The sequence below is a fragment of the Panthera onca genome, chromosome A3, assembly GCF_046562875.1.
Source record: "Panthera onca isolate mPanOnc1 chromosome A3, mPanOnc1 haplotype 2, whole genome shotgun sequence".
Taxonomy (NCBI): domain Eukaryota; kingdom Metazoa; phylum Chordata; class Mammalia; order Carnivora; family Felidae; genus Panthera; species Panthera onca.
Genome location: NC_138341.1, coordinates 20,514,444 through 20,534,131, shown reverse-complemented (window position 1 = coordinate 20,534,131; position 19,688 = coordinate 20,514,444). Strand labels below are relative to the sequence as shown.

Here is a 19,688-nt window from a genome sequence, read left to right as displayed (position 1 = left end):
ATTTCAGACTTTAAGAAAATTTGCAAAAGTGGTAGGAAGAATTTTAACTTTTACCAAAATTTCCCAAATGCTAACATTTTATACTTTATCATTATATCTATCTAATTTGTATTTCTGAAATGTCAGATTAAATTGTAGACTTAATGCCCTATTCACATTTAAACACTTCAGGGTGTGTTTTCTAAAGGAAAGTACATTCCTTTACATAACCACAATGTAACTCTCAAAATCAGGACACTAACTTTGATATAATATTACAAGCTAACGAACGCAATGTATTCGGATTTGGTAATTCTTCCACTGATACCCTAATTCAGGATATCACACATTTGCATTTTTTTCATGTATCTTTATAGTCCTTTAACTGTGGAGCTGTTCTTTAATTTTTGTCTTTCACGACGTTGGCATTTTTAAAGAACTCAGGCCACCTGTTTTGTAGTCTGTCCCTCAGTTTGGTTATGTCTAATGTTTTCTCACAATTAGATTTGTGTTGTGCTTGAGTAGGCTGGAGCAGAGGGTGTGGGAAAATGATCATGGCCAGATTGTATTAATAATTCTGGACTTGGGAGACACCTGGGTGGGTCAGTCTGTTGCGCATCCGACTTTGGCTCAGGTCATGATCTCGCAGTTTGTGAGTTCAGGTCCCACGTTGGGCCTGCTGCGGTCAGCCAGTCAGTGCAGTGCCTGTTTGGGATCCTCTGTCCCCCTCTTTCTGCCCCTCTCCCACTTGCATTCTTTCAAAAAAGATATATTAACAAAAATAATTCTGGACTTGACTCTAAGACATTGTGATATCGTGGATGAATTTTAAAGCTAGGCGAGGTGGCATGATCATATTTGTTTTTAAAACTTTTACCCTGGCTTCAGAGTGGAGAATTGATGGGGGTGAAGGTAAATTTACTGTCTCTTGAGATAGGGAACACTGGAATACTATGAGACTGGAGTGGGGGAGCAAGCCGTTAGGGTCATTACCACAGTTAGTGAATCTCTTCTCTGACATACACTTTATATATATTACCTATAATCTGTGCAGTCAAATTACAGAGTAGGTGGTATTACCCCCATTTTACAGAGGAGACAATGAAGATTAAGGGCATTTAAAGTGACTTGCCTGTGGCCACTCTCAGATCTGTATTCAGATGAGTGTGAATATATGTCTGGCTTTTTTTTGCCACATGGTGATGCCTCCTTTCATTAGTTTCTATATGTAATGTTTCACCTGAGCAGTGTAATTACAAACCTCAGGTCTTTTCAGCCCTACTCAATACTGCTGAGTTACAACTCTTCCTGCAAAGAGAACTAAATAAGGCCGTTGGCAGTATAACTGAAGTTACTTCTATTTTGGGGACTTGTGTATGAAACATCTTACTGTATTCCTTTACATGAGGTAGATTCAGCACAAAATTATAGCACGTGTTCCTTTCCCTCCTCCCCAACTCTACTTTCTTGAGCATGGGTAAGAAAAATTAGAAGCTGCATTGTCTCATGAATTATGTAATCTCTTGAGGCGTTCTTGCTTCAGGTGTCAGGACTTACCTCATACTGTACTTAAACTTCACTTTACGTTGGTATTGATCTTCTGAGTACCAGGGTTTTATCGCCCATTCACATGGAACCTATTTCTTTGAATTATTCAGTTCTTTTATTTAATTATATAATTCTGGAGTTATTTTCCTTGAAGATCTGTTACTACCATCATGGGAAGTGTAGCCTTTTATACTTCTCTGCCATTGCTTCATTATTCTTAAAAATAAACTCTGCCAGGATTTTCTGACTTTTTGTATTTTCCTGAAACCAAATCTAAGTTTTTGTTTTAATTAGTATAGTATTCTGTATATCTTATGGGTTATTCAGAACTTCCCTATTTCCTTTAAAGGAAAATTATACCCAGATTTGCAAGGAAAATATTATGATGGTGTTTTTAAGACTTTTACCACATCTTTTCACCAGATGTGTATCATTTACTTTCATTTCTTGGGTTTTCCTTTAAGGAGTTTTTTTGGTTTGGGTTGTTTTGTTTCTGTTTTTGTGTTTTGGATTCTAGGTACTAGATCCTAGATCACATTATTTGTTTCTTTCTCTGACTTAAAGTACTTTATTTTTTTTTAAGATTTTATTTTTTTAAAGTGATCTCTACACCCAACATGGGACTCAAACTCACAGTCTAGAGATCAAGAACGCAATTTCTACTGACTGAGCCAACCAGACACCCTATTAATGTAGTTGTTACTGATTGATGTCTTGTTGGTTACTGTACTAATACATGGCCAACCATTTCCTTATTAATGAACTTTAAGCCATTTTCAGTGCTTTGACACTTTTAACAATGCTGGATATAATCCTCCTATATATGGCCGTAAGTCCTTGTGGCCTTATTTTTATAGGATGGATACAAGTGGGATTATTGGATCAGTGGGCCCTAATTTTTTTTTCATTTCAATGGAAATTTCCATGTTACTTCCCTAAGATAGAACTGAGAAGGGATGGGAAAGGTGGTAATTTTTAGCTCTGCCAACAGTCTTTTAAGAGTACTCATTTGCCCATAACCTTATCAGCAATGGATTTTATCAATTCATTTGATTTTTTGTTTTTTATTTTAAAGTAATTATAGACTCCCAGGAAACTGGGAAAGTAATCCCATGTATACCTCACCCAGCTTCCTCCAGTGGTAACATAGTGCAACATCAAAACCAGGAAATTGATGTTAGCACAGTACTGTTAACTAAGATGTGGATTCATTTGATTTCCAGTCTAATTAACGGTATCTTGATTTAATTTTTTCCCCTTTGATCACTAAGAAGTTTGGGCTTCCTTTTAAGTGTTCTATAGGCCATTTACATACATGTTTTATGATCACTTATTCATATCCTTTATCCACTTAAAAAAATTTTTTTTAAGTTATTTATTTATTTTGAGAGAGAAAGAGAGAGCACAAGCTGGGGAGGGGCAGAGAGAAAGAGAGAATCCCAAGCAGGCTCTGCACCATCAGCGCAGAGCCCAATGTGGGGCTCGAACCTACAAACTGTGAGATCACAACCTGAGCCGAGATCGAGAGTTGGATGCTTAACCGATGGCACCACCCAGGCTCCCTCTTTATCCACTTTTTTAAATTGGTTGTTTGTGTTTTCCTAAAAGCAGCTCTTGTAGGACTGTTCATTATTTTGTCTGCCATTTGTTTCACAGTTACTCCTTTCAGCTTCATATACTGTCTACAGTTCGGTTGATCTTATTTTTTTTCCTACATAGAGATGTTTATTTTTATTTAATCATTGTTTCTCTTTTGTGGTTTTTAGGTTTTTCTCTCTTATTTAGAAAGGTTTATCTATCTTGCAGTGATACACTATTTTCCTTTTAATAATCTCCTATTTTTTTACAGTTTGGCCTTTAATCCGTTTGGAATGTTGTGCATATGCTGTGAAAATTAGTGTCCCCAGATGAATAACATGCTATGCCAGCACTACTTAACATAAACTATTTTATTTACACTTCTTTTGGTTGCTTTTGACTTAAAATCTCAGCAGTTCCAAAGGTAGGATCGGCTTAAGGCAAGGCTTGATAGAACTGCAAAAGTAACATTGCTAAAATTATTGCTGTTTTCCTTTTTTTTCTTTCGTCAATTCAGTGCCTTTTTGGGTGTTGTATTTTTCCCTATAATCCTTATCCAACCCTTCCTTTGTCTGTCCTATGTGTTGTTTACCCCAAATCCAGATACTTTCCTCATGGTCACATGATTGAAAGGTTTAGGCATTACTTCATCTTACTGCTAAGGGGAAGAGAGGGAGTTTCTTTTCTTAAATGCCCAAGTAAATAGCTCCTAGGATTGTTGCCCCTGATTAAGTCATGTGTCTGTTCCTGAATCTGTTACTGTGGGGGTGGGGAATGGGGGTGCTTTTTCAACTGATTGGCTTTTTCAACCAGGAATCATGGTTTAACAGTTTGAATTTACACCTGTGATGCACAGGGGGTTGAATCTGTCTCAACCACATGTGTGAGAGTGGGAGAGGAATAATGTTTCATGGGAAATTTTAGGTATTGTCTTCAGAAGAGGGAATAGATAGATGCTAGGTAGTCAAACCACAGGTGACCATGTCATGAGCCTGTCTCCTTCCTACTACACAGATCATAGAGATAGGTACAGAATTGTACAGTTAACAAAAATCTCACTTTTTACATTTATTAGCTGTTTCTGTATTTTGTTTTGTTTTAACAACAGTCTAGAGTGTTCATTTGCCTATTTATTTTGTCTTAGAAACATATTACTTCAATAATAATAGCATATAGTACATTTTAATATCTTTTTAAGTCTCCCATCATTTTTTGCCCAGAGATTTTTTTTAAGTTTATTTATTTTTTTGAGAGAGAGAGTGAGAGAGAGCACGAGCACAAGTAGGGGAGGGTTAGAAAGAGAGCGAGAGAGAGAATTCCAAGCAGATTCTAGGCTGTCAATAGAGCTCGACTTGGGGCCTAAGATCATGAGATCATGACCTAAGCCAAAATCATGGTCGCCTGACTGACCGAGCCACCCGCCCAGGTGCCCCGCCCAGAAATTTCTTATATATTTATGTGATATAAACTTTGGAATTCTGACTAGAATTGAATTTTGTGTGTGTGTGTGTGTGTGTGTGTGTGTGTGTGTGTGTGTGTGTGTGTTTTAAGTAGGCTCCAACGTGGAACTTTGTACTCACGACTCTGAGATAAGAGTTGTATATTTAACCAACTGAGTCACCCAGTTGCCCTGCAGTATATGTGTTTTTAAGATGGAAGTTCCAAATTATGTAAATATAACTATGAAAATCAACCTGGAGAGTCTCAACACTTTCTTCAGGAAAAAAAAATTTTTTTTTTTAAATTTTCTTGGTTGCCCTCCATCTTCTTAACAGTTTTTGACCCTCAACACTTTCATAACTACCAGAAGACAGTGGACCCATGGTCCTGCTCTCCCCCATAGACAACTCTTTAGGTATTTCCAAGATACCTAGCAGCCTCTTCTATTAGGCTTATTTGGGTTTTTGAGTGGTACCAACAGAGAATTAAGAGAGAGAACAGCTGGAAATGTACAAATAAGCTCAGGTATTAGGAGGAAAAAAACCTTTTTAAATTAAGGATGTCACACATCTATTATATTGCTATTTGTTAGGTAAGTACAAAAAGATAGGAAAATGAAATGTGGTAACAGAAAGGAAAGTATTATATTTATATTTTTTACAGATAATCTATTATATACCTAAAGCTCTAGAGGTTTGGTGAATGTATACTGAAATTAGTAAACATTTAACTAAGGTGCTACAAAGAAGATAAATGTTCTAAAGCCTACTTTACCTCTTTAAGTGATCTTGTAATAGATCTAAGTACAAGAGACTATTGCATTTTATATATATATGTATATATATATGTATGTATATATATATATACATATATATATATGGCATCACTGTGTCATACACTTGAAAGTAATATGAGTAATATATGTCGATTATATCAATAAAAATGTAAAAAATAAATATGAGACCATATAAATGTGTTCTTTCACACCTCAGATTCAGTCTGTTGCATCAGTGTGCATGGAGATAGATATATATATGGTTTTTTATTAATATTGTTTGTTTGAATCTATATTTGTGTTCTTTCTCCCCCCACCCCCGTTTTACTTCTGGACATGTAAAGCTTGTGAAAACTTCTGCTAAATGAAGGAGAACCTTTTTTTTTTTTTCCTTTTTTAATTTTTATTTATTTTTTTAAAATTTTTATTTATTCTTGAGAGAGAGAGACAGACAGACAGAGTGTGAGCGGGGAGGGGGCAGAGAGAGAAGGAGACACAGAATCCGAAGCAGGCTCCAGGCTCTGAATTGTCAACACAGAGCCTGACGCAGGGCTCGAACTCACGAACCGTGAGATCATGATCTGAGCCAAAGTTGGACCTTAACCAACTGAGCCACCCAGGTGCTCCCTTCTTTCTTTCTTTCTTTCTTTCTTTCTTTCTTTCTTTTTTAATTTTAGCTTTATGGAGGTATAAATTGACAAAATTGTAAGTGAATTACAGTATTTGTAAAATATATTTGTAATAACTCCTGTGAGGTACATGTTCTCTTGCATGTTAGCTACTGCATCAGGATGAAGAAAATTAAAGAATTAATTTTTCTTTAGATATATGGGGATAAATTTTACATCCATTTCTCCATGGCATCCTTTCTGTAGGTTGATATTATAGTTTATAAAATATGTTTATGTGAAATGATGTTGATCAGTTAGTTTTATCTTAAGTCATTGTCATGTAGGATACTAAGAGACAGAAACTAATCATTGTGTTCCTCTTGTTCTTTTTTTTATTTTTCCTTTGCAGTGGGACTTCCCCTCTTGCATGCCTGAATGCAATGTTGCACACAAACTCCCGAGGTGAAGAGGGCATCTTCTATAAGGTTCCAGGTAGAATGGGCGTATATACTTTGAAGGTAAATATTTTTGTTAGGACGTCACTTAAAAACTAAAATTGGGAAGAGGTAATATGTTCAACTCTGTATCCTGCACAGTTTTTTTACTAATCTGTAACCATCTGTAGGTAGACCAGAAAAGTAATTTTATTTTTTATTCTTTATTATAATGCTATCTTGAAAGGATGAACTGAAAATGACTTCCAGTGACTTTTTAAGGGACCTCACAACATTTGAATAATGAGTGTTACCTTGGAGCTACCACCTTGATGCTTTATATTACTTTGTGATTTTATTCTTGTAGCCTGGATGCTTTATATTACTTTGTGACTTTATTCTCCATTAAATTCAGAGCTGTAGTTCTCCTTTTGTAATGGAGAAAAAGCCAAAGTTCTTGCTTAGTGTTGGCCAGGTAGGATAAACACCGGAATATGGACCCAGATCTGACTGGATTCCTGACTGAGTCTTTGTTCTTTTTTATCCTAATAGTCTTGCTGATTTCTGATTCTGGCACTGAGGTCCCTTCAGTGACAAACAGGAAAACCAATTTAAAGGAGTTTGATTAAAACAGAGAGTTTACTATAGAACTATAAATTCTGAGGAAACTCAGCCTGGATCCAGGAGCTCAAATGATGTCATCGGGGATTGGTCTCTGTCCTTCTTTTGGCTTCATTCTCAGGCAGGCTCTCTCCTATTGTACATGACTTCACTGTCCACCCCAAATCTGCAGGCTGTAAGTCTGGAGAGAAAAGAGCCTTGAGTCTGAAGTGGGAGCCCTCCAGTTAGTTTTGATTTGGTTTAATTGGTTTGGTTTGGCCCATGTGTCTATACTTGAATAATGAATGCACTGAGGCTTCTGATTGGCTGTACACAAGTTCATGATCACTCTCTCTGTTTTTTTTTTTTAATGTTTACTTATTTTTGAGAAAGTATGAGCAAAGGAGGAGCAGAGAGAGAGGGGGACAGAGGATTTAGAGTAAACTCCGGGCTGATGCCCCAGATTACTTTTGATGTGAGTTTGAGGGTAAGCCCTCTGCCAGACGAATTCAGGAAAGGGGTTGTATGCCAGAAGAAATTATCAGCAGGAGGAGAATTAATGCTTGGCATGCACTGACTGTTATCCATGTGTACGTGGGACTCTGTCCCCTCTTTTTAGCTTTGAGCTGTAGTCATCACTATGTTCAGTGGTTTTGTGTAGCCCACTAACATTAGAAAGTTCTAATTTACCTATAAAACCTCCTTTTTATACACTTTGTTAAAACTTCTGTGATTAGGGACTCTACTCCCACAGGGAGCTTTTTGTGTTTCTTTTAAGTCTTAGTTGTTCTAGACCTTCCATATTGTTAATAACATTAATTAAATGCCTACTCTATGCTGAGCACTGTGGAGGTCATAAAGAAGAAACTGGACGCTGATCTCTCGACTCTCACATAGTTATTAAAGCAATTGCATACTGACAAAATGTACTGTGATATAAAGTACTATACTATAAGGCCTCATGATCATGTAGAGAAATAAAGATTAATTTTGAAAAGAAGGATCTAGAAAGCTTTTTTTTTTAACTTGTAAGATTTGGGATAAACTTTTACAAATAAGTAATGGGAGGGGGGCCTTCCAAGGATAAGGAAATAGCTTAAGTAAGGCACAGATAGAAAGATTCAGAATGGATTTGAAAATAGAGTAAATTAGACTGGTTACCATAATCTGTGTGTGGGCTAGTGTGGTAATGAGTTGGGGGTGGGGTTAACATGAGGTAAAGATCCAACTTTGGAGGCTTTTGAAGACCTGACTTAGCAGTTTGAGAGAGAAAAAAAGAGAGATAGCTGAGGAGATGGCAGAGGTTTTTCAGGAAAATAGCATGATCAAATCTGTTAGGAAGATAATTCAAGTAGGATCGATTTAAGGATAAAGCAGGGATTGTTTGCAAGAGATAATTGACCTGAACCATGAGAGTGGTAGAAGAGATAGAGGCGAGGGACATTACAGAAATAAAATGTATACTATATGGAGTTGGTAATGATGAGGTGAAATGATTCTGAGATTTGGGGCGTGCACAGTTGACCAGTTGATCCTGAAAGGGTCACAAGTTTAAGTTTAAGAAGCATTATGTTTGTACTTAAAATACTTGTTGAACCTATGGGTCAGGAGGTCTGGCTGGCAACTAACTGTAAAAGTCCTGCATTTTGAAGGAAAGAATACAAAAATATAGGGTGTGTATTTTAAGAAAGTATATAACATAAGAAATGACTTAGAAATGGCACTAGGATATAAACATAAGTGGGAAGTATCAGTTCCTTACTAGATCAGAGGTTATTATCTTGGCTGTAATGTTCTGAGTGCCAGTTGTAGGTAGGAGGGTTACATGTCGGAATTATTTTTTATCTGATTATAAAAATTAATTATGTGGGAAAATAAAAAAAATACATTGAGAGGAAAAAAGAACCATCCATAGTTTCATACCTTAGAAATAACATTAATATGTATATTTATGTGTGTATATTTTTATATACTATATACATATATAGTAGTTAATATTTATTAAGCTCTTATTATATGCCAGGCACTATTCTAAGCATTTTACATTTAACTCATTTAATTTCTGAATAATCTTTTAAGGTAGGTACTATTATCCCCATGGTATAGACAGGTAAACTGAAGCATATGAGGTTAAGACTTTGGCCAAAGCTGCATAATTAGAAGATAAAGCCAGAATTCAAACCCAGAAAGTTTTTATTTCCAAGTTCTTGATCTTGCAGCATATACTGTTATATTTCTCATATACTGTGCTGACACAGGTTATCCTTTCTGATTAGCAATCTCACTATCCAACGTAGAAACCAAAGATTCTTATGAGTTTTTTTTTTTTAATTTTTTTTTTAATGTTTATTTATTTTTGACAGAGACAGAGACAGAATGTGAGTGGGTTAGGGGCAGAGAGAGAGGGAGACACAGAAGCAGAAGCAGGCTCCAGGCTCTGAGCTGTCAGCACAGAACCCGATGCGGGGCTTGAACTCACGAGCTGTGAGATCATGACCTGAGCCAAAGTCAGACGCTCAACCGACTGAGCCACCCAGGCACCCAAGTGTTTAAAAAAATTATTCCTTTTGCGGTGCCTGGCTGGCTCAGTTGGTAGGGCATTCTGGTAGAGCACGTGATTCTTGATCTTGGGGTTGTAAGTTCGAGCCCCATGTTTTAAGATTACTTAAAAATACAAAAAAAATTTTTAATTTCTTTTATATTTGACTCTTGCTACTTATTAACCAATATGTAGGAATCAGATTCAAATAATACAGTATCTGTTCCTAACCAGACTCAACTGAATTCATAATACATAATGGTACATACATGCAAATAATGTGTGTGTGTGTGTGTGTGTGTGTGTGTGTGTGTGTGTGTGTGTATATGGATGATGAATATATCTACCTTTTACAAAATTTTTATTATATACTTGTTTTATTCTGAACATTTCCTCATTTACTTGGACTTAATATATTTCCAGTTTTTGTCTAATTTGAGCCTCTGTATTGTGCTTGCATATGATTGTCATGTATAATTTTTATCTTTGGATGTAGATGGAAACATTAGCTAAATTGACCCAAAGAAGAGAGATGACAGGAATTCAGAAAATATTGCTGGTTCTGCTACTGAATCCTATAATACTAAAAATTAATCAGCACAGTTAAGTTGCAAACAATGCATATCAGAAATTTAATTCCTATTTGCTGAAATGGTAATGATTAATCCTAATTGGATGCCTACATTTTCAGAAAGATGTGCCGGATGGGGTGAAAGAGCTATCAGAAGGTTCAGAAGAAAGCAGTGATGGTCAGTCAGATTCCCAGAGTTCTGAGAACAGCAGCAGCAGCAGTGATGGTGGCAGCAACAAGGAGGGAAAAAAGAGCAGGTGGAAAAGGAAAGGTAAATCCACCTGATCTCTCAATAAAGTACTGAATGCTATAGGACAAATGCCCTTGTTAGCTCCTCTTTTTTCAGACCCTAGGACAGTCCGTCGCTTTCCCTTTCCCTTTAGATCGGTACCGTCCAGTTGAATTTCTTGCAGTGATGGAAATGCCCTGTGTCTATGGAGGTCCAACCCAACATAGCCAGTAGCTACACATGTCTATTGAGCCCTTCAAATATGGCAGTTTGGGAACTGAATTTTTATTCTTTTTTAACTTAAATAGCCACATGTGGCTAGTGGCTGTCGGTTGGACAACATAGCTCTAGGTTTTTTTATTTATTTATTTTTATTTTTATTTTTTTCAGTATATGAAATTTATTGTCAAATTGGTTTCCATATATAGCTCTAGGTTTTATCTGGATTTATTTTCAGTTCTTGGTCAGCCATAGCCTTTTTTTTTTTTTTTTTTAAAGACTGTTCTAATTTTTTTTCTTGTCTCTTTAACCTTCTCTTCTAAAATTTGAGCATTTTTTGCTCTAACAGCTATATGCTTACTAGGAAAAGAATGCTTTTCATTTCTGCTAGCAAAGCCTAAATTTAGTCTGATGGTCTTTGCTCTTTCCTGCTTGGTGTCTGCTTCATAGCTTATCCAAAAAACTTTTTTTAGGGAATAGTGTCTTTGTTGCTACAACTTACCTGAGATGGATTTTCCACTTAAGGATGCATTTTATTATCTATTCTTGCCGATTATCTGTAGCTTCTTGTCAGAGTCTTCTTAAAGAGGGCAAATTGTTTTCACCTCAGTATTCATAAATTCAGCTGTACATGCAGGGCAGATTTTAAGCCAGATCATGGTGGTTTCTTTACAAGGACTCATATTCCAGAACAAAATAGACATCCGAGAGTGTCCCTAGCTTGGATATCCTCTTAGGTTTGTGTTATAGGTCAACTCTCTTTGGATCTAGAAACGAGAGTTATATATGTAGGAATCCTGGATTCATTAATTTTAGGTGCCTTTGGAACTATTGATGTGGAACTGTATGAGAAAAGCAGTCTGATTCATTACCATCACTGCATTCATGCAGGTGCTACTCCTGGAGAGAACTGAGATGATTGGTGGCATCATTTGTGTCCTCTGGTAAAGCTACCACACATGCAATTTGGGCACATTTTGTAATCAGGATTTTAGCTTTAAGATCACAACCACTTAAGAGAGCAACCTAGACCTCACATACTAGGAACAAATGGTATAAAGTCAAATAAAGCTAGTACCTGTGGTAATTATTCTTGTGTGTGTGTGTGTGTATACACACACCCTGTCAGTAGTGAAAGGAGGTGTGGTCCAGGGCTTTACATTCCTTAGATTCCACTAAGGATCTTTTTTTGGGAGGGTGTAGCCAAAAGTGGTAAGGGGTCTATATCTCCTGCTTGTCCCCAGTTTAAACTTTTAAGTTTGGAAATTGTTGTTCTAAGATTAGGAACCAAGCCAAGTCATTAAGCAAGAGAAGCAGTTAGCAAGATTCATAATTTCTAGATGTGGCTGGAAACAGAAATCAATAACAAAGTTGGTCAGACTAGTGAATTTGGGAACAAAATCATGGTCTTGGAGGTCTCTCCTTTTCAATAGCCACATATGCAGCAGTAGCTGTTGTGAGTAGGGGCTGTTACATGTTTGGTAAAGCCTGTCTCTAAGAAATTAAGAGGAGGGGCGCCTGGGTGGCTCAGTCGGTTGAGCGAACGACTTCGGCTCAGGTCACGATTTCGCGGTCTGTGAGTTCGAGCCCCGCGTCGGGCTCTGTGCTGACAGCTCAGAGCCTGGGGCCTGTTTCAGATTCTATGTCTCCCTCTCTCTGACCCTCCCCCGTTCATGCTCTGTCTCTCTCTGTCTCAAAAATAAATAAACGTTAAAGAAATAGCGATAGAATCCCGTTGTTAATAGGTTAATAGATCTAAAATAGCATAACCTTGTGCTATACTTGGCATAATAATAGAAGATATTTAACAGGGAAGTAGTAGCAAATTCAGAATTGTGATCTAAATAAATTGTTATTGAACTGCCTTTGTATTCATTGCTTTTCTAGAAATTATCACATTATTGAGTATTTATCCTCAGTTTACGTTAAGATGACATGTTCTGTAAAGCTCTTTTCTCATTATAGGAAGTTCAGTAAACTAAGAGGAGAATGGGCTAAATGGTGTTTGGAAGATAAAGATAAGAGGGGCGCATGATGTCATGTGGAATTCATGTTTACTCTTTGCTGAGCTACCAGTAATGAAGAATGATTTCATTTCTCATAGAAAGTGCTTCTCTCGTTCATGGGTCGTACATATGGCGTATGGCTTAGATAGGTAAATTTTTAGGTGTATATTATGTAATCTGGGAATGTTTTTGTAGTCCAGTGCAAATGAAAGTGGAAAACTTGTAGTTAGCAGTGCTAGTAGCAACATGTAGCAGAGCAGTTTTAAATCAGTTACAGTTATTAATAAAGGGAAAGCAAAGTAATTGTGCCTATTCCGTTTTCTTATTTAGGGCTGTTACTCTCAATCTGACATCATTTTATTTCAAATGCATTGTAAGACAGGAAGAACATTGAGATAGTATCAAAACCCACTTCCTTTTATGTACAAAAATAAAGAGCTCTGACAGCAGAACTGGTACTTCTAGTTGAAAATCGATAGAACCTTTCTTGATAATAGGTATACCTTTCAGCCAAATAGGCAGAGAACAGAACTTTGAAATTCAGTCCAATATTAAAACTAGTTTATTGATTTCCATGTAAAGTGGAAGAACTTAGAAGTTCATAGCTTTGGTTCCTAATTGTCAGACAGGAAACCATGTTCAGAGAAGAGCTTTATGGGATTCCATGCCAAGGTAAGGCGGAGTAAATCTAGAAAAAAATGATTAGAGTCAACTTTTTTTGTTGCTTTTTTTTTTTTTATAGGATCATAGCTAAGTGAAGTCTCTGTCTTTTCCCCCAAATAAAATACAAATATTGCAGCATGAAGCAAAGATAGAAGTATTATTTTTATCTTCTGATAGAAAAAAGTTTTGTTAAATTTTGGCCTGCTTTTAAAATGTCTTAAAAGAAAAATTAATTATGTAAGATATACCTTTTGACTTACAAGGAATTACAGATTCTTTCCAGGGGCATGATCTAATGTTAATTTTATCGCTTATGCAGAGGTATTTTAAATCAGAAATTTGACAAATACTATGTTTGGAGTTATTTAAAATACCAAAGACATGCCTGCCCTATAACATCATTTATACATGTAAGTTTACTAAATGAGGATGATTATTTATAGAAATGTCTCCTTTAAAAATTAGTACACTGTGGAGAAAAACTCCTTTGGGCAAAGTTAACTTATGTGGAGAGAGAGAGCTTTGAGAGAGATGTTCTCTTTCTTCTCTGGTGTGGTTGGTGGCTGAGTCAGAGGTTTTAGCTCTGTCATATATTAAGGATGGCTCCACTGTTAGGACTTGGATAGGTAGGGTACCCAGGTATCCTCTCCATCTTTGATTAGGGGATTGTTCGAATATTAATCGTAGCCACACCCTGCCAAGTTTGAAGGAGACTGCACTTGGAGTAGGAAGAGGGTACATAAAAAACTAAAAGTCTGTTAACTTCTAGAAATGAAACTACTCAAAAGAAAACTATTGTGAAAAAAGAACTCTCCCTTAAGAGAAGGATTACTGTTGATGAAAATTAAAACAGTTTGGATACTTCAGTTGTTATCAGTCTTTCAGCTGTTAATCCTTCAATTGTAGGAAGCTAAGCTTCAATTGTAATGTTATTGCTTCATTATTTCTGATAGTATTTCTTAAAAAAAAATTTTTTTTTTGCCATTTATTTATTTTGGAGAGACAGAGACAGAGCATAAGTGGGGCAGGGGCAGAGAGAGAAGGAAACGCAGAATCCGAAGCAGGCTCCAGGCTCTGAGCTGTCAGCACGGAGCCTGACACGGGGCTCGAACCCATGAACCATGAGATCATGACCTGAGCTGAAGTCGGATGATTAATGACTGAGCCACCCAGGCACCTCTCTGATAGTATTTCTGATACTTCAGAGGGACCCATCAAATATCTTCAGGAAAAAAGAAAATAGGGTCTATTTGCTAAGGCCTCTAATTCAGAGGCATCTAGCATGGATAGTCTGTATCCTTTTGATCTTGTTCAGTATAATCATCCATTGAAATGGAAAATTCTCAATGATGTAATATATCTGAAAAGTAGTACTTTCTGAACACGTACTCAGTGGGTAGTACCAGTTATCCAACAATCTGAAACTACTTGAGTAAACTATATAAAACTGGCTTTAATGAGCCTCAAGTTCTGAAATTTATTTTAAATATTTTTCTGAAAACAATCTTAAGCTGAAAAACTCATTTCTCTACTAGTTTGCTGGGTTTTAAAAATCAAATAGTAAGTAACTGCTGATCTTTTTATCAGAATTTGTTAATATTGTATCTATGTGTTTATAAGAAAGCAAACATTTTTGTTTCTAATCAGATACTGAATATGTTCTCTAAATACGAGTGCTTTTAAGCTGTTGAGCAGTCCACATTGGAGTAGTACCAATAGGTCAGGATATACTTGGGAAGTATTCTTTAGGCCATTAGTTGATTTATAAAACGAAAGAATTATCTCTATTTAAAATGCTTGCCACACTCATTCATTCTCCAGTACATATGTATTATTTGCCAGGTATTTGGGAAACCAATTTGAATAAGGTGTGGGCCCTATCCATAGCTAGAAGGATAGAAAAAGAAGCAATTAGCAAATGAGTTTAATAAGTAACAAGTGTTTATATATGTCATGGCAGCATTAGAGAAGGGAATAGTTAACTTTACCTGGGTTACTACGGCTTGTGTAAGCTATAGGATAATTTTTTTAATGTCTATTTTGAGACAGAGAGAGAGAGAGCACGAGCAGGAGAGGGTCAGAGAGAGAGAGAGGAAGAGAGAGAATCCCAAGCAGGCTCTGCAGCTGTAAGTGCAGATTCCAACCAGGGGCTCAGAGTCACAAATCATGAGATCATGACTTAAGCTGAAACCAAGAGTCGGATGCTTAACCTGCCGAGCCACCCAGGCACCCCTAGAATAATATTTTAATATACTTCCTTCCATTGGGGGTATAACCTCTGAGGAATACAGGATATATTATGAAAAAAAAAAAAACATATATAAAGGCAAGAAAGTAGCAGCATGTGTACAGTGTTTTCAGGAAGCCATATGATGAAGTAAAGTTTGGGTGGAAAAGGGGATTTGTGGAAAGAAAGTACGGGAAAGAAGTAGGGATCAGACTTAATATTTAGTGCTAGTCTCCATTATTTATAAGGTATTGGTGTGCATAAAGTAATGTTTTTTTTTAATTTTTTTTTAACGTTTTTATTTATTTTTGAGACAGGCAGAGACAGAGCATGAACAGGGAGGGTCAGAGAGAGGGAGACACAGAATCTGAAACAGGCTCCAGGCTCTGAGCTGTCAGCACAGAGCCCAACGCGGGGCTCGAGCTCACGGACCGCGAGATCATGACCTGAGCTGAAGTCGGCCGCCTAACCGACTGAGCCACCCAGGTGCCCCTAAAGTAATGTTTTTTAATGTTACTTTTGAGAGAGAGTACAAGCAGGGAGGGGCAGAGAGAGGGGGACAGAGGATCAGAAGAGGGTTCTGTGCTGACAACAGAGAGCCTGATGCAGTGTTCCAACCTGCGAAACAAGATCATGACCTGAGCCGAAGCCCGACGCTGAACTGATTGAGCAACCAGTGCGCCCCATAAAGTAATTTACTAGGAGGATTAAGAAATGTGGTATTCTGGATCAGAGAATAGCAACCCTGCTGACTCTTTCAAATGTTTGTAGCCACATACCAAGAGGAACGAAATTTTTGTTTATAGTCCATTTGCTGTTGGTCTCATCCTTTTGTCCATGTAAGATCTGAGTTAATATACTAGCTTTTAAAAAATTTTTTTTATTTCTCTTTTTAATAAAGTTTGTTTTTGAACGAGAGAAAGAGAGTGCGTGCACGTGCATGAACATGCATGTGAGCAAGAGAGAGGGGCAGAGAGCGAGAGGGGAGAGAGAATCCCAAGCTCCTTGCTGACAGTGCCAGAGCCCAGTTGTGGGTCAATCCCACGAACCGTGAGACTTGATCTGAAGTCAAGAGTTGGACACTTAACCAACTGAGCCACCCAGGTGCCACTTAGTTTTTCTGTTTTATTATTTTTTTCTTTCAAGTTTTTATTTAAATTGCAGTTAGTTAAATATACTAGCTTTGATTTGTTTTTTCTACTTACTAGTGTTTATTGTGATGTCTCTTCCTATTGGATGGGGTCTTCCAAATGTGGGGCAATAGGCATTGAAAGAATTCACCTGAGGCAGAACCTAGGCGATAGGAGTTTATTGAACACACTGCAAGGGAGCAGCAGGCAGGACCCTAGAGGAGAGGCTGTCTGACTTGAGGCAGTGGTTGGGGGCTGTTTTTAAAGGGGGGAAGGTGAGGTATGGGGATGTATGGAATTTTCCCTTTTTTGGTAACTGTGCCTGGTTGTAAGTACCCCTTGGTCAGTTACTGCCTGTGGATGTTTGGAGATGGGTTGCCTGATGTCTGTATTCAGCCAAGGGGTTGCCTTGCTCTGCATTCATTGCTCAAGTCCGTTTCCTAAAAGCGGCCTTTACATTTACGTTAGTTCAATTCATTTCTGTTCACTGGTATATAGGTTAAAAGAATTTATTTCCATTTTACTGTTGAAAATCATTTGTTTTGAGTAGATTTCCTTAATTCAGGATGAGATTAATTGGTGACATTAGTTGGTTTTATTTGAAGTTAAAAGTATAACTGGTAGTACAGAAGTGTGAGGGATTATTTTTCTCTAAATGCCACTTTGTAAGATTAGGATTATAAACATGTCTCAGGCCTTGTGGGACCTTTGGGCCAACACGCTGGTGTCCCAGTGCTAATCAGTACGGATCTATGAAACCCGGAAAACGCTGGAATGGAGAGAAGGCAAAAAACATAACAGAGGTTTGCTTTCCCACTGCTTGGTGTTGGTTTCAGAACTCAAGAAATATGTGTCTTTCACATGAATTTGTGCACTGAAAAATCGTATGTGCAAGCACACATACTATCTACCAAGAAATAAATGTAATTCATTTTTTTAAAAAGATTATAAGCAGGGGCTTGATGAAGTTAAAACGCAGCCTTAATGTTTATTTTTCAAACAGTGTCTTATTCTTAATATGTTCATCTTGTAGGATATAGCCCTAGGAAATCTTGGTTCCTTATTTTGTGACTGTGGCCACTATTCCCAAGCCCTTCCTGTACACCCCCTACCCTGCATCCTCCCCTCCTCAGCTAGCTGGTTTATTCTCAAACTTTTCATCACAAACGACCATTCTCTCCCCCCTCCTCTATCCTTTGTGCACTGATAATTACGTAAAATATATAAAAAATGGCCCACCAGTGTCAGATTTCTATGAAAGTGTCTAAATGCGTATTCTCACTGTTGTTATTTCTCTTGTAGCAGACCTGTATTTGAACAGCAATGGTTTAGCTGGACCACATTTAAACAGCAGTGGTTTAAATGATTCGTCAACCTTAGAAACTGTTGGGGATGCTGTATTTCTTTAACAAGCCCTTGTTTTGAAATGAGAGTGGAAAATAACTGCACCTCCATAAGTAAATAATTAACTATAATGATCCTTCACTACCACTGCAGAGGCATTATGACATCTCTAGCCACTGCGCAAAAACTTCTGCCCCTTGTGTCAGTATAGATTAGTTTTACCTGTTTTAAAATTTTTGATTATATATATCTAAAAAAGTGCAGATATCGTAAGTATACAGCTTGTTGAATTTTCACAAATGGGACAGCACCATGAACCAGTATTCAGATCAAAGAACAAAATAGCGTCAGCACCCCAGTGGCCCTCTCTGTGCTCTTGTAAGATTTCATCCAAATTCTTGTGTATCTTATTCATACTCCTTTAAAAAATTTTTTTTATTTTTAAATATTTTCATTAAAATTTTTTTCTCTTTCATGTTTATTTATTTTGGGGGAGAGCAGGGACAGAGAGAGAGAGGGAGAGAGAGAATCCCAAGCAGGCTCCTTGCTATCAGCACAGAGCCCAACATGGAGCTCGATCTCATGAACTGTGAGATCATGACCTGAGCCGATATCGAGTCAGACGCTTAACCGACTTAGCCACCCAGGTGCCCCTATTCATCAGATTCTTAAAACTGAAGAGTATTCTATTTTATAAATATTTCCCAGTACCTCAATTTATTTATCGATTCTACCATTGATGAACATCAGGTTATTTCTAGTTTTTGCCTATTTTATTAACTTTATTGTGAATGCTTTTGTGTATGTCCCCCCCCCCCCCCCCCCCATTTCTTTTGGTATATACTTGGGAGCAGAATTAAGTGTAGTGTGTATTACCAGACAGTTTTCCAAAGTGCTTGTACCAGTTTTATAGCCATACCAGTAATGTATGAGAGTTCAACTAATATTTCACATGCTCACCAACGGTCAGTCTTTTACATTTTAGACTTTGGTTACTGTGTAATAGTGTCCCTTATGGTTTTAAATTGTATTTTCATCATGGCCAACAGAATTGGACTCCTTTTCATTAGTAATCATTTGGATGGCCTCCTTTGTGCAATGCCTTTTCCAGTGTTTTCAATTTTTCATGGGTCATCTTTTCCTTAGTTCTTCATATATTACCTAATTGAAGGTATATCTTGTAAGTAACTTCTCCTTTGTGGCCTTTTTTATTTTCTGAAAACTTTATTTTGATGAATACAGTTTCTTAATTTTAATATCATCCAGTACATCCCTAAGAAGATTGACTCTCCCACTGACACGAAAATAGTTTTTTCTGGTCCATAAAACACGTCTTAACAGATGTAAAGGAATGGGAATGATATAATGTCTGCTCTCAGACCACAGTGAAATTAAACTAAGAGTCAGTAATAGAGGGACACCTGGCTGGCCCAGTTGGAGGAGCATGCAACTCTTGATTCTCAGGGTTATGAGTTTGAGCCCCAGTGGGATATAGAGATTACTTAAATAAATACAAAAACTTTTAAGAAAAAAGAAAAAGAAACAACACACTTTTGAATAACACATGGGTCAAAGAAGAAAAGAAATTTTTTAATATTTTGAACTGAATGAGAATGAAAACACAATGTATCAAAAGTCATGGTATGCAGTGAAGAAAGCAGGGGTTAGAGGGAAATTTAGTTTAGAAAAGAAGAAAGATCTCAAATTAGTAATCTGTGCCTCTACTTTAAGAGTTTAGAAAAAGAAGAGGAAATAAAATCTAAATTAAATCTAAGCAGAAGAAAAGAAATACTAA

General features: G+C 37.0%; 1 protein-coding gene across 5 annotated transcripts in view; it reads left to right on the top strand.

Moving 5' to 3' along the window:
* The window catches only part of ASXL2 (ASXL transcriptional regulator 2), a 137,226-nt gene that overhangs the window by 73,042 nt on the left and 44,496 nt on the right, over positions 1–19,688 (top strand). For all 5 annotated transcript variants that reach the window (XM_060644938.3, XM_060644943.3, XM_060644942.3 and 2 more), the window contains 2 exons: positions 6,341–6,449; positions 10,196–10,346. In XM_060644938.3, the coding sequence (XP_060500921.3) occupies positions 6,341–6,449; positions 10,196–10,346 (260 nt within the window). The remainder of the gene's footprint in view (positions 1–6,340; positions 6,450–10,195; positions 10,347–19,688) is intronic.